Here is a 14,277-nt window from a genome sequence, read left to right on the forward strand (position 1 = left end):
AACAAGCGAGACTCTGTCTCAAAAAAAATAATAATAATAATTAAATTTAGTGATTAATGTACGTGTTCTGCCCAGAACGTTTAAAAGCAATGTGCTCCAGACAAAGTCCTTGTGATAAACAAGGCTGTTGCCTAGAAGCATAACAAAGAACCTGAGCTGCAAGTAAGCAAGAGCTGCCCAGCCCCACGGCAATGGGGGTCTTGAGGCCACACGATAAACACATTGTTCCTCTGATTGCTGCTTGACCCCCATAAAATGGCTGGTTAGTCAATGACGGGTAAAACCCCTCAAGGGAGGGGCGACCTAAGCCATGCATAGCCACTGGGGGTCAGCCTAAGATCTTAGGGGGTCACTCTAAGAGAAGCTGGGGATGAGAAATGCCCCCTGTGGCTTGCCTTGCCCATCCTTGCTAACCTCAGTCCGTGATCTATGCCTAGTGCCTAGAGCAACCACCTGGAAATTCTGAGTCGGGATATCTGCTTCCCTAAGGCTAATCATTCTGGAATTTATGGCCATTGCTGAAATGCCTGGGTGGTTACGTACAAGGAACTAACTTTAACTTTTTAGAGTATAAAAATAAAACTGACCTGGTGTATTACTACTCAAGTCAACCTTCTGTATGTGTGTCCACGTTTTTTTGTGTTCTGTGTTTTTGTTCTGTGTTCATCCGCCGTCCTGTAAACGGGCCACAACAGCCTACTTACATCAGGACCCCTCAACCTCATTTGAGAGGGGCAGTTCCAACATTTCTGGGATACCAAGTAGAAACACGCAAATTGCTTATGTCATACTGGTCCTGGGAGGCTAAAGGACAACCTTGAGCTATGGCTGTGAATGGTTTTGTTTGAGACAAGGTCTTACTCTGTTGCCCAGGGTAAAGTGCAGTGGCATGATCATAGCTCACTGTAGCTTCGAACTCCTGGACTCAAGTGATCCTCTCACCTCGGCCTCTCACAGTGCTAGGATTACAGGCATTAGCCATCACACCAGGCCTGCTGTGAATGTTTATGATCATCCACACATCAAATCCTTTTGAGCATGCACCCCCAACATGTGTGTATTTGCTTATATGTCATATGCACGTACTAATTTGAACTTTATAGAACACACAGAAAAACAAACTTTTATAATACATTAAAAGTTTTAAATGTAAATAAATTTATTCATTAAAACTATTACAATTATTAATTTGAAAAATTAGAAATCCAGTAGCTTTTTTGTTTTTGTTTTTGTTTTTTTTTGAGAGTCTCATTCTGTTGCCCAGGCTAGAGTGCTGTGGTGTCAGCCTAGCTCACAGCAACCTCAAACTCCTGGACTCAATCAATCCTTCTGTCTCAGCCTCCTGAGTAGCTGGGACTACAAGCATGTGCCACCATACCCAGCTAACTTTTTCTATATATTTTTAGTTGGCCAATTAATTTCTTTGTATTTTTAGTAGAGACGGGGTCTCGCTCTTGCTCAGGCTGGTTTCGAACTCCTGACCTTGAGCGTTCCACCCGCCTCAGCCTCCCAGAGTGCTAGATTACAGGCGTGAACCACCGGCACCCGGCCTAGTTTTTTGTTTTTTTTTTTAAGACAGAGTTTCTCTCTGTCACCCTGGCTAGAATGCAGTAGTGTCATTATAGCTCACTGCAACCTCCAACTCCTGGGGTCAAGTGATCATCCCACTTCAGCGTCCTGAGTAGCTGGGACTACAGGAGCGCGCCAGGATGCCCAGCTAATTTTTCTACTTTTAGTAGAGACGGGGTCTCACTCTTGCTCAGGCTGGTCTTGAACTCCTGAGCTCAACCGATCCTCCTGCCTCAGCCTCCCAAAGGGATGGGACTACAAGCTTGAGCCCCATGTTGCCTGGCCTACAGGTTGTTGTTTTTTTTCACACCACAATGATGTGTCTTGTGCACCACCCGGGGACAAGTACCTCCGACTTTGTGGACCATTGGCCTCCATCACAGTCGTCACAAGAGGTTCTCTCCAACTGCCCCAGCAACCTTTAGGAACACAAATCCCTTTAACTCTGCCCTTGTTTACTGTCTTCCAACTTTCCTTTCTACAGTCTCCCACCACCTTTTTTTTTTACATCCTTCTGCCTTCTGTTTCCATTCCTTTACCGTGAAGCCAAATAATTCTGGAAGATCAACAAGTTCACTAAATGTTCCACAGTTTGGAAATATGCTCTCGGCCAATGCCTGATGGAAAGGGGGAACCCGGCACGGAGCCTGGGGTCCAGGTCCACTGGACTCGGCTCTCGGGCCTCAGGGCTGGGCACCCTGAGCTGTAGCGTGGCCATAACTCTAACCCCGCGCTCCGACCTGCAGCAGCAGCCCACGGGCGTCCCAGCCCTAACAGCTAACTCTGTGTACCACCGCCCCAGAGGTCACAGCGTAATTGGGAATGGTTAGGGTCCCTTCCCGGAGCGGGTCGCCCCGTCGACAATGACATATGGCTCACATCCGCAGCTCAGGAGTGGAACAAGGAGCACCTAGCGCTGACCAGCTGCGACACAAGAAGCAGCCCGGCCCGCGCGCCCGAGCCAGCTCGTCGCTCCCAGAACGTCACATCCGGTCGGAACCCAGCACCGCCGCCAGAGGTGAAGAGGCCGCCGTGGGAGGGCGGGGTCCTGAGGCGCGAGGCGGGGCGGGGCGGGGTTCGATTGGGCCGGGCGGTCTGAGGCTTTGGCGGGCAGGGCAGGGCCCCCGCTGGCAGAGCTGGCTGGCGTTTGCAGGCCGGGCAGGCGCTGGCACCCAGCTCAGGGGCCGCGGTGGTAGGTGGGAGTCTCTGGCCGGTAAGGGACGCGCAGGAGGCAGTTTCTGGCCCCAGCCCCGCTCCGTGATCGCCCACTCAGGCGCCCGGGCTTGGTGGGCCCGGCAGGGAAGGGCTGCCACCGGCGTGCGTTCTCGAGGCCTGGTGTGGCCGCGGGACCCAAGAGTGGCGGAAGGGCCCACCCTCCGCCAACCCTGAGACCGCCTGAGCGGGTCGCCTGCCTGCTGCCTGTGTGGCGGCGGCGCGCCCTTCCTTCTCTCACTCCCGGTTCGGCCCGAGCTCGGCTTGTGACCCCTCCGTCAACTTCCAGACTCCCAGGTAGGGAGGTGCCCCAAACACTCGGCCTGTGTGGAAAAAGCATCTGGGCAGGGATTCCCTTCCCTGCCTTGGGTGCATCTGCTCAAACTCTTCTGACCCCTCAAGCAAAAATGGTGTGGTATCTGGACTAAACCCTTATTGCAGGGACTCTAAGCCACCAACCCTACTGAAAAGATGGGCATGAGGTAGTGGCCCTTAACCTTTCCCTGCTGACTGGTTCACACTACCCCAGTGGCTTCAGTGCTGGTTCTTCATCTTTCCCCCTCCACTTTGCCTCTCCTACTCCACTCTGGTTTTCCTGCCTCCGTCTTCAGTCATAAGACACTTGGCTGGGCCAAGGCCTGCAGGGTAAGTGACCCAAGCTCCAAGCCAGCAGAGGCCATGTTGTCCTGGGGTGGGGCTGGGGAAGACTTTCCCAGGGATGGGCTTTTTGCTTACCTTGCTCGCTGCTCCCCACTTCCCCATCTCCCCAGTCTCAGATGAGGGGAGGCCAGGGTTAAATAGGCTCTAAAGAGGCAGGAGCCTCTTCCAGGACTGGGACTACAGGGTGTGAGGCAACTACCAGTAGTGATGTAAAACTGCTGTGTCCACATCCTGGTTGCCCTTCTAGCAGATGATGTGATACTAGGATAGTGGCTGCCAAAATTGAGAAATGGGGGGAAGCAAACCTCCTCCTCCTTTCATCCTGAGGCACCACAATCCCCTAGAAACATTCATCATCCTACTGGAAGTTTGGGGCTCTGGTAGGGACACATGTGGGCATGGAGAAGAGCCTCTAGACTCTAAGCAGAGGCTCTCAGATGTGATGCAGCAGCTCTAGGAGCTCAAATTCTGAGACTTCCAGAGAAGGGGGAGCTCTGGCAGGAGGAGAAGCCCCCAGTGGACATGTGGCTCTATTTGACTCACTCCTGCTGCCCCTTTTGGCAACTTCCCTGGGGAGGGGGTGCCTGCTTCCCACTAGGACCTCCGTCTCACCACTATAGGACAGGTAGGGCTCCGTTTCACCACTATAGTCCAAGTAGCCATAACAGCACTGTTCCCAACTCTGTGTTGGTGGCAGACATCAGCCCCTGGGGCCTTGGGACTAGTGATCACGCACTGCCCACACCACTTTGCCAGCAACTTTGTGCCTGGCAAATGACACTCAACCCCCTAACTTACCTTCTGAAGGCCTCCCAGATCTGGCCCAAGTCAAAGTTAACCATCAGCACAATTTGTTCTTATCCATCTGGTGTCCTGGTCATCCCTGGGAAGCCTCTGGAAGATTTCATCCCCACTGTGGTATTGCCCAATACTCTACCTGCTCCTGCCTTACTGTAGCTGCATCTCGATGCCAGTGGGGAATAGGCTAGTGGTGACAAGACTGGGGATGGCTCTCCTGAATCCCTAGGTATCAGGACATTTCTGTGAGGTGGGCAAGCCCAGGAAAATCAGCAAGTATCAGCAGGCTGAATGGGAACTTCTATCTTTAGGTGGCCCCTCTGGACGAGGGATAGGAAGCTTGAGGTGGCTGTGCTAGGGGAGAAGACAAAAATGGCACTCAAGGGTCAGCACTAGGCATTGCCTCTCCATTCCCAAGCTTGGGGCAAGGGGACTTGCTAAGTCTTTTAGCAGTGGGCTTCCAGATCTCCATGCTCCTGGGCTCGCAACTACTTGCCCTTACCAGTGTCTCTGTGACTCCCTTATGTCCTCAGGGAGAGCTCTGCCATCAAGGAAGACAGCACAGGACAAGGACCCACCCATGGACTCTTCCCTGGACAGCCCAACAGCACCAGTGGGGGTACTCTCCTAAGTCGCAGAAAGCCTGGGCACACCATCCATCCTTTGGGAAGAGTCATGGTGTTAAGGAGGGGCAGGGGCTGTTCCCAGCAGTGGCCTGGCCTGGGAAGGGGGGATGCTTGCACAGGCCCTCTGGGCATGCTCAGAGCTGCCCTGCTGCTCATCTGCCTGCCATGGGGGGCCCAAGGGACAGCCAGTGCTAACCTCAGCACAGCTCTGGGCCACACTGTGCCACTGACAGGAGGCCGCTACTTGAGCATTGGGGATGGCTCTGTGATGGAGTTTGAGTTTCCTGAGGAGAGTGAGGGCATCATCGTGATCTCAAGCCAGTACCCAGGCCAGGCCAATGGGACAGGGCCCGGCCCCACACTGAGGGTCACATCCCTGGACACAGAGGTGCTGACCATCAAGAATGTGAGTGCCATAAGCTGGGGCAGTGGGGGTGGCTTTGTGGTTAGCATCCACTCAGGTCTGGCTGGGCTGGCCCCACTCCACATCCAGCTCATGGACCCCCATGAGGCCCCGCCCATGCTGATTGAGGAGCGGAGAGATTTCTGCATCAAGGTATCACCTGCTGAAGACACCCGTGCCACCCTCAGCACCAACCTGGCCCACTTCTCGGAGAACCCAATACTCTACCTGCTCCTGCCTCTTATGTTTGTTAACAAGTGTTCATTTGGGTGCAAAGTGGAACTTGAGGTTTTGAAGGGGCTCGTGCAGAGCCCCCAGCCCATGCTGCTGGGCCTCCTAGGCCAGTTTCTAGTCATGCCCTTCTATGCTTTCCTGATGGCTAAGGTCTTCATGCTGCCCAAGGCCTTGGCTCTGGGCCTCATTATCACCTGCTCATCACCTGGTGGTGGGGGGAGCTACCTCTTCAGCCTCCTTCTTGGAGGGGATGTCACCCTGGCCATCTCCATGACTTTCATCTCAACAGTGGCTGCCACTGGTTTCCTGCCACTGTCTTCGGCCATCTACAGCCGCCTGCTCAGCATCCATGAAACACTCCATGTGCCCATCTCCAAGATCCTGGGGACTCTGCTGTTCATCGCCATCCCCATAGCAGCGGGCGTTGTGATCAAGTCCAAGCTCCCCAAGTTCTCCCAGCTGCTGCTGCAGGTCATCAAGCCCTTCAGCTTTGTGCTCCTCCTGGGCGGCCTCTTCCTGGCCTACCGCATGGGGGTCTTCATCTTGGCAGGTGTCAGGCTACCCATCGTACTGGTGGGCCTCACAGTGCCCTTAGTTGGCCTCTTGGTGGGCCACTGCCTGGCCACGTGCCTGAAACTGCCAGTGGCCCAGCGGCGAACAGTAAGCATCGAAGTAGGGGTGCAAAACAGTCTGCTGGCCTTGGCCATGCTGCAGCTGTCCCTCCGCCGCCTTCAAGCTGACTATGCCTCCCAGGCCCCCTTCATTGTGGCACTGAGCGGCACCTCAGAGATGCTGGCCTTGGTCATTGGCCACTTCATCTATAGTAGCCTGTTCCCAGTTCCTTGAGGCCTCTGGGTCAAGCTTTCATCATCCTCCAGCCCTCACACTCCACCCACTGTCCCCACAGTTCTTGTGTACCAAAGGCCTTTAGTTCTCATGCACTATGCACTCAGAAAAATCCAGGCTTATTTTTTTTACTGATTTTTTATTCTCCAGCTTTCAATGCCAAAGAGGCCATGCTGATTTAGGTAGGTGGGCACTGCCCAGAAAATATATTTCAATAAAAGAAGGAAGCAGCAAGTTTGGGTCCCTTCCAATCTTTGCCCTCTGGGGCCTGGGAGTAGAGGGGTAGGAAGAGTGTGGCTGGGTAGGTGTGGGCCAGGCTGGAGGAGCAGTTTGGGTGGCATGGTGACCCCTGCGAAGGCTTTCTCTATCAGCCTCCACCCCATCCATCCCCTCTCTGTAAGAGGTGGGCTTCTCTGTTCTAAAATGAGCAGTAGGAGGATAAGGACAGAAGCCTGGCTCCGCTGTCTTCTTCCAAGCTCAGTTGAATTTTTTGCAGCCAGACTGGAAAGGAGGAGGCAGAAGCCATCAGGCAGTGGGGCAAGCTTGACAGGGCTGGGCCACTAGCAGACACACTGGGAGACAGAATCAGGGTTTGTGTTGACCTGCTCCACCAGTGGGTTGGGAACTTAGGGCAGGCCAGGCAGTCCGCTGGGGCAAGCGTACTTTCCGGTCCTTTCTCCCATGCCCCAGCTTCCAGATGAAGTAAACCTGGTACAACTCGTTTCTCCTCCCTGTCCCAGCAGCTTGGACGGGCCACTTCCGTGTACCGTGGCCTTGGCTGGGGATCCGTTAGCTGGGCGGTCCCTGCACGTCTGCTAGGCGGGACCCCAAAGGGACTCCTCCTCCTGGGGCGGGGCCGCGGGCGGGGCGGGGCCAGGCGCGCAATCCCGCCGGCGGCGCGTGCGAGGGGGGGGAGGCGGTAGGGGTGCAAGCACGCCCTAGTGGACGCCGCCGCGGCCGCCATGCAGCTGACGGTGAAGGCGCTCCAGGGCCGCGAGTGCAGCCTGCAGGTAGGGTTCTCAGGCCCGAGCCACCGTGCACGGCTCGCTCACTCACCCGCTCCCAGCATAGGAACGAGCAGGGGCTGAGGACCGGGACGGGGCGGGCGGGCCAGCCGGAGGCCGGGAAAGCTGCCCATAGGAGGGGAAGTGAGGGCTTCGCCGCTCAGGGGCGCGGGCTCAACCCCCCTGCCTCCCACCCTCGCCCGGTCAGGTGCGGGAGGACGAGTTGGTGTCTACGCTGAAGCAGCTGGTCTCTGAGAAGCTGAACGTCCCTGTGCGCCAGCAGCGGCTGCTGTTCAAGGGCAAGGCCCTGGCAGGTAACCAGGGAGAGGAGAATCCCAGGGAGCCCTGCAGGAAGTCGTGGGCCGGGGTGTGCAGACCGAACTCAGGCTGCAGTGTGATGGGTTGGGGTGCTGGCTCATGGTGCCAAGTGCCACTCAATCCTAGGAGAGGTGGCTGAATCCACCACAGCCAGATGCCGCAGCGCTGTGCTCTGACTGCCCAAGGGAGGCATCGCTTCCTGGGCCACCCCCGCAGCTGTGAGTAAGGAACCCATCAGTTTCTCTTTGGCAGATGGGAAACGTCTGTCAGATTATAGCATCGGGCCCAATTCCAAGCTCAACCTAGTGGTCAAACCTCTAGAGAAGGTGTTACTGGAAGAAGGCACTGCCCGGAGACTGGCTGACTCCCCACCCCCGCATGTCTGGCAGCTGATCTCTAAAGTCTTGGCCCGCCACTTCAGTGCAGCAGATGCCAGCAGGGTCCTGGAACAACTGCAGAGGGTGAGAAGGGCAACCCTGGACATCCACTCCAGTCCCAGCTGCTCCCAGCCCCTGCCTCTGTCACAATGTACCGCTCCCCACTGGCACCCCTGAATCTTCCTGGCCTTCTCTCCTCAGGATTATGAGAGGTCCCTGAGCCGCCTGACGCTGGATGACATCGAACGCTTGGCCAGCCGCTTTCTGCACCCGGAAGTGACTGAGGCTATGGAGAAGGGGTTCTCCAAATAGCATTCTTGGAGTATGGGGAGGAGCCCAAGGCCAGGCGGCAGCTGCATGTTGCTTTAATGTGTTCTCATGTTGCAGTTTGGCTCATAATAATAATAATAGCTGGCATGTACCCAGCTCTTGCTACCTGCTAGGCACCACTCAAAGCACTTGACCTGGGTTCGCTCCTACATCCACAGAAGAGATGAGACAGCACAGCAGAGGCAGCTAGCAATGAAGTGAGGAGCCAGCATCTGAATCCAGCCAGCTTCTAGAAGTACCTCAGGGTGAGGAGGAAAAGGGGGCTGCTTAGAAGGCTGTTTGGAGGGATGGGCTTTAGCATTTCGCATTTAGCCCACCAAGAATAAACCTGCAAGTGACTCCCTCCCAAGCCTGAGAGGGGAAGCAGCTGTCACCTGACCTCTAGCAGTCTGGCATAGCCCTCAGCTAACCTCTGCAGGAGGCCAGGTGACAGCCAGCCCTGGGCCTCTTCAGCTGCTGCAGCCAGCATGCATTGGACAAATGGAAAAGCAGGTTGGAGACTGAGGAGTTGGAATGTCGCCCTAGCTCTGCGATGTAACTTCAGGCAAGTTCCTGTGCCACTTTGGTCCCCAAGCATTGACTCTATATAGTGAGGGCCACTCCTCTGACCTGAGTCAATGTCCTTCATCCTTACCCCAACCCAGGATGGGGAGTTTCTGCAGTGATTCTCCCCCTTGTGTTCAGTAAACAAACTGAAGTCAAAAGTGAAGCAATAGCCAAGCATGGCCCGGAGATGAGGTGTCCTGGCCCTTGGTGACAGAGATCTTCTCTGGGGTACCCTGTCTGCTTGTCTCCTCTTCTTGAGAGTGGGTGGCTCTCACCCATTAGGCCTAACAAGTGACTCAGAAAGGCAGTGTCTGAGCTAGAGAACTGGGCCCAGGCCTCCACACCCAGTGCTCACCCACAGCATGGAAGATGGATGCTTCTTCTGCCACCTATATACAGGGGCTTTCACTTTGTGCATCCCCTGGTTGCCTGAGAGGAAACCATGGGGTGCCAGGGAGGTGGCAAAAGCATGGGGTGGGTGGCACTGGTTCCTTCTTCACCCTGTCCTGCATGAGCACTAGAGATCATCTAAGCACCTGCTCCTCGGTGGAGGGCCCCTGGGGGACAGTAGAAGCTGGAAGAAAGCCATGTGCAGCAGGATGCCGCTCCAGCCCCTCCACCCTCACCAAGGGAGCTGCTGTCAGTGTGGTCAGAGCTGCACCTACCTTCCCTGCTGGTAGCCTTCCTGCCTGGGCCTTGGGGGGTGAACACTGGGTCCCTGGGCTAGAAAGATGGACATAGGCCCAATGGGTGAAGGCTTTGAAGAGCAGACAAAAACCCCTGGTCCTCCCCAAGAGTTAAGGATATTATTACCCAGCAGGGACTGGATTAGGAGCATGTGTGGTCTGGAAGCTCAGATGATAAACTTACCAATGTTTTCATTATGTTGGATCAGAAAATTTATTTTGAAAACTTACATAACACTAAAGGTGAATGTGAGACTGATTTCTGTCCAAAAGAAACTATATTAGCTAGGCCAGTTTGGGTATTTAATAATTGATTTAACAATAAAGGAAATTGCTTTAATCAGTAAAGGAAATTTATTGGCTTATGAAACCGAAAAGTACAGCAGTATCGGCAGCAGATGATGATTTCACCAGATACCCAGTTTCTTCCTGCCTCCCTCTGCATTCTCCAGTATCTGCAGCTTCCATGGAATTCCTCATTCACTGTCAGGGAAGCACCTTCTCTCTCTGTAGTGTAGCTTCTGTCTCAGATGCCCCCAGCAAATAAACACTGTCATCTCATTGGTCAGAACTGGCTTGTGTGTACAGTCATTTTGGCTAGTGTGAGGGGGGTGGTTGTTAATTCCCCATCAGGGCTGGCTCCATGGGGGCCACTTCCCTGGACACACATGGGCTACACAATGGATGGGGACGTTCCGGGGGAGGGCTGAATGGGGTGTCCTGAATGGTGGCAGCAAACAGCAACTGTCCACTGCAGAAGAGATTCATGTGTCAGAAAGATCAGGACCACCATGGAGGTAGGAAAGGAGGAAGAGCTGGAGGCAGCAAGCTCAGATGAGGGGAAGCATTTTCTGAGGCTTGCACCATGCCAGGCCCTGTGCTGAATGTTTTCAAGGACATATAAACCTCCAACAAGAACTCAATATTCCCATTATACAGGCAAAGAGACAGGTCCTAGAGATGGTTATTAAGTCCCTTGTGCCAGCACCTCCCAGCTGGAGGGTGACAGCAGCAGGAGGCCAAGTGGTTCAGAGACTCTCCTCAGCCAGAGAGGAGAAGACAGCTCTCCTGATGGACTCAGTGTAGTTGTCAAGCTGTGGTGAGTGGCTGCCTGAGGACTGGGGATTGTCCTAAGCCCTTTCTATGCAGAGCTCTTATCTCAATTTTCAACTTTGCCCAACTGCCATCTGCTGGGAAGTGGAACATCCAGGCCTGGAACTCAGGCCTGGTCCAATTCCCAAGCCATGGTTACTATGCTGCTCTGCAGCCTTCGCTGATATTTAGGAGTTCCCTATGGACAGGAAGTCCTAGAGGCTGCAAGGACAGATGAGGTGGCTTTTGAGAGTATGTGGCATGAAAAGAAGGGAGAGAACTGAGCCTTGAGGGACTTTGCCAGCTAGAGATGAAGCACAGGTGGAGGGACTGGCGAAGGAGGCTGAGAAGTATCTCCCAGACACAAGACCACAGGGAGAGCCAAGAATGCACTTCCAGAAAAAGGTTGTCCAGTATTGCCAAGAAGTGAAGCAGGGGTAGGAGTTAGTGCTGGGTCATTGGCAATGTTGGGTGGGGAGGAAGCCACTGCATGGTAGGCTGAGGAGTGAGGGAAGATAAGGAGCCAGTGATAGTGACTGAGGACCTCCTCATTTCAGAAGCTTGATCGTGCAAGGGTGTGGAGAGACAGTGCTTTTTTACTGATGTCATTGGTGGTGGTAAGCCATGAAGAGCTGTGGCAGAGCAGGGAGTGGCAGGCCAGGGGAGGGAAGACAAGAGAGGGAGGAAATGCTGCAGAGTTAAGAAATGGGAAGCAGTAGGGGCATCATGAAAGGAGGCTAGGGTCACTGCATTATGAGATCCTTCAATAGGCTTGGGCATGTTAACTGCAGGCACTGCACCCCTCTGTGCCAATTCACCTGTTGCCCCTTGCCCAATGAAGGGCCCTGACACCCACCACCTGCCCCTTCGGGAGGAGCCTCAGGACAGTCTATGACTCCCCAGGGACACGGTGTGATGATGACACCAGGAGACAGCATGAGCAGCATGAGGGCTCTGGGCCCTGAGAAGTCTGCAGGAGAGATGAGACACACCTGACAGCATCTCCAGGGCCCAGCCAACTTGCCCCCATCTTCGCACACCTCTGGGGCCCCACAGAACAGCTCTGGCTGTGCTCATGTCTCACCTTCTTTCACCCTCACTCTCCTGCTGTTTACACCACGTGTTCCTTTGCTGGTTCTCTCTCTCTCTCTCTCTCTCACACACACACACACACACACACACACACACACACACCCCACCACCACCACCACCACCAACACCACCACCACCACCACCACCACCACCTCTCAATGTTGGGAGGCCTCAGGCTTTCTGCCTGGACCCCAACCCTTTCTCCACTCTCTATCATCCTCCAGGGAGCCCATCCACCTTTGCTTGCATTTCTGGGCATTACTCCCACATCTGTGTCTCACCCCAGCCCTCTCTTCTGAGCCCCAGCCCTCTCTAGGGTCGGACTTCTATACAGCTCCTGACTTTCTTGTGGACACTTCATTCATCACTGAATGTGTACACCATGTCCCAAGTGCTGGCAACTCTGAGAGTGGAAGAAACTGTTGTTTCCCTCTTGACATTCACATACAGCACTAGCCAGCCCCTCAACATGCACATGTTCTCTGTGGGCCATCTCAATGAATGGCAGTACCACTCAGCCAGGCTTTTTTTTTTTTTTTTTTGAGACAGAGTCTCACTTTGTTGCCCAGGCTAGAGTGAGTAGTGTGGCCGTCAGCCTAGCTCACAGCAACCTGAAACTCCTGGGCTCAAGCAATCCTGCTGCCTCAGCCTCCCCAGAAGCTGGGACTACAGACATGCACCACCATGCCCGGCTAATTTTTTCTATATATATATATATATATATTAGTTGGCCAATTAATTTCTTTCTATTTTTAGTAGAGACGGGGTCTCGCTGTTGGTCAGGCTGGTTTCGAACTCCTGACCTTGAGCAATTCGCCCGCCTAGGCCTCCCAGAGTGCTAGGATTACAGGCGTGAGCCACCACACCGGCCTCAGCCAGGCTTTTAATGACATGAAGTAGGACGCCATCTTTGCTTCTCCTAACTTGCCCTTCTCCACAGGCAATCAGGCAACAAAATTTTTGGAAGCATCCAGAGCTGTCGATGCTGTGTCCTCTCCTCCCCTGCCCACATTAGGAGGCACTCAGGGTCAGCTGTCCCACTGTTAGGGATGCAAGGTGGTGGATGCCAGGTCTCTTCCTTGTAAAGATGTATTTTTCCTTCCTAATTCACAAGTACTTTGGGGTAATATTTAGAGATCATGTGAATATCCTGTTCCCCAACAATCTTTCATCCGATGGTTTGTCCATCCAGTGATGATCCTCACCTTAATCATTTATTAAGTTAATAAATTAGTTATTACATTGGTGGTTGAAAAATGGTGATTTTCTGATGCTTTCTTTTTTCTCTACATTTATCAATTGCCATCTCTGTGAAGAGCTTTCCTTTTTCTCTGCTCTCATTTCTTTTTTCTATTTTTTTTAAAATTTTCACTCACTCACTCACTCACTCACTCACTCACTCACTCACCCACTCTCTCTGGTTCTTATTTCTTGAGTATCACAGACTTGTTGACTTTTTTTTTTTTTTAGACAGAGTCTCGCTTTGTTGCCAAGGCTAGAATGAGTGCCATTGGCGTCAGTCTAGCTCACAGCAACCTCAAACTCCTGGGCTCAAGCGATCCTACTGCCTCAGCAGCTGGGACTACAGGCATGCGCCACTATGCTCGGCTAATTTTTTCCATATATATTAGTTGGCCAATTAATTTCTTTCTATTTATAGTAGAGACGGGGTCTCACTCCTGCTCAGGCTGGTTTTGAACTCCTGACCTTGAGCAATCCGCCTGCCTCAGCCTCCCAGAGTGCTAGGATTACAGGCGTGAGTCACTGCGCCCGGCCATGACTCTGTATTCAACAACTTAGAATCCAAAAATACAATTTGGGGGTAATGTTCTGTTGGACTATAACACACATACATCATGTAATGTGTATACATCATGAGTGTACAGATCAATGGATTTTTCAAGGGGGCAAATGTATCTATGTATCTATCCCAACAGATCACAATATAGAATATCTCCAGTACTCCCAAAACTTCCCACATACCTCCTCCCTGTCATTACTTCTTTCCAAAACTTTTTTTTTTTTAATTAAGACAGTCTCACTTTGTCACCCTGGGCTAGCGTGCAGTGGTGTCATCACAGCTCACTGCAACCTCAAACTACTGGGTTGAAGTGATCCTCCTGCCTCAGCCTCCTGAGTAGCTAGGACTACAAGTGCATGCTGCACCCAGCTAATTTTTCTATTTTTAGTAGAGATGGGGTCTCCCTCTTGCTCAGGCTGGTCTGAAACTCCTGAGCTCAAATGGTCCCCAGTCTCCCAGAATGCTGGGATTACAGCATGAGCCACCGCATCTGACCCTTTGCAAAAGTTTTAATATATTTTTGGATGCTCAAAATATCCAAGCGTTGGTTCTTTCGGGTTGGCTCCTGTGTCACTTTGACATGCACCCATCCTTTTGTTTTTCAAGCACTCACTTTCTGGCTCTACAAGATGCTTCAGTCTGATTGTGTATTTTTTCCTACCCCAGCCCAAGAATCAACCATT

At 53.1% G+C, this 14,277-nt stretch overlaps 2 protein-coding genes across 4 annotated transcripts; both read left to right on the top strand.

The window, feature by feature from the left end:
- The first annotated feature begins 2,653 nt into the window (after positions 1–2,653).
- On the top strand, positions 2,654–6,582 carry SLC10A3 (solute carrier family 10 member 3). Of its 2 annotated transcripts, none has more exons than XM_012758196.2 (2): positions 2,654–3,078; positions 4,773–6,582. In XM_012758196.2, exon 2 carries the CDS (start codon positions 4,915–4,917, stop codon positions 6,346–6,348), a length of 1,434 nt encoding a protein of 477 aa, XP_012613650.1. In that variant the 5' UTR covers positions 2,654–3,078; positions 4,773–4,914; the 3' UTR covers positions 6,349–6,582. The 2 variants fall into 2 exon arrangements, with proteins under 2 accessions (XP_012613650.1, XP_075855855.1); XM_075999740.1 differs by lacking the exon at positions 2,654–3,078 and adding an exon at positions 3,299–3,426.
- A 667-nt stretch (positions 6,583–7,249) lies between these two features.
- UBL4A (ubiquitin like 4A) lies at positions 7,250–10,180 on the top strand. Of its 2 annotated transcripts, XR_012916372.1 has the most exons (5): positions 7,250–7,358; positions 7,561–7,666; positions 7,923–8,131; positions 8,249–8,711; positions 8,804–10,180. XR_012916372.1 is itself a non-coding variant. In XM_012758194.2 (4 exons), the coding sequence occupies exons 1-4, from the start codon at positions 7,311–7,313 to the stop codon at positions 8,357–8,359; spliced, it is 474 nt and encodes a 157-aa protein (XP_012613648.1). In that variant the 5' UTR covers positions 7,250–7,310; the 3' UTR covers positions 8,360–10,180. The 2 variants fall into 2 exon arrangements, 1 of the variants encoding a protein (XP_012613648.1); XM_012758194.2 differs by having other exon boundaries at positions 8,249–10,180.
- Positions 10,181–14,277: the final 4,097 nt, after the last annotated feature.

This window comes from Microcebus murinus, unplaced genomic scaffold (genome assembly GCF_040939455.1).
Source record: "Microcebus murinus isolate Inina unplaced genomic scaffold, M.murinus_Inina_mat1.0 scaf003_hap2_Mmur4.0, whole genome shotgun sequence".
In the NCBI taxonomy this organism is placed as follows: domain Eukaryota; kingdom Metazoa; phylum Chordata; class Mammalia; order Primates; family Cheirogaleidae; genus Microcebus; species Microcebus murinus.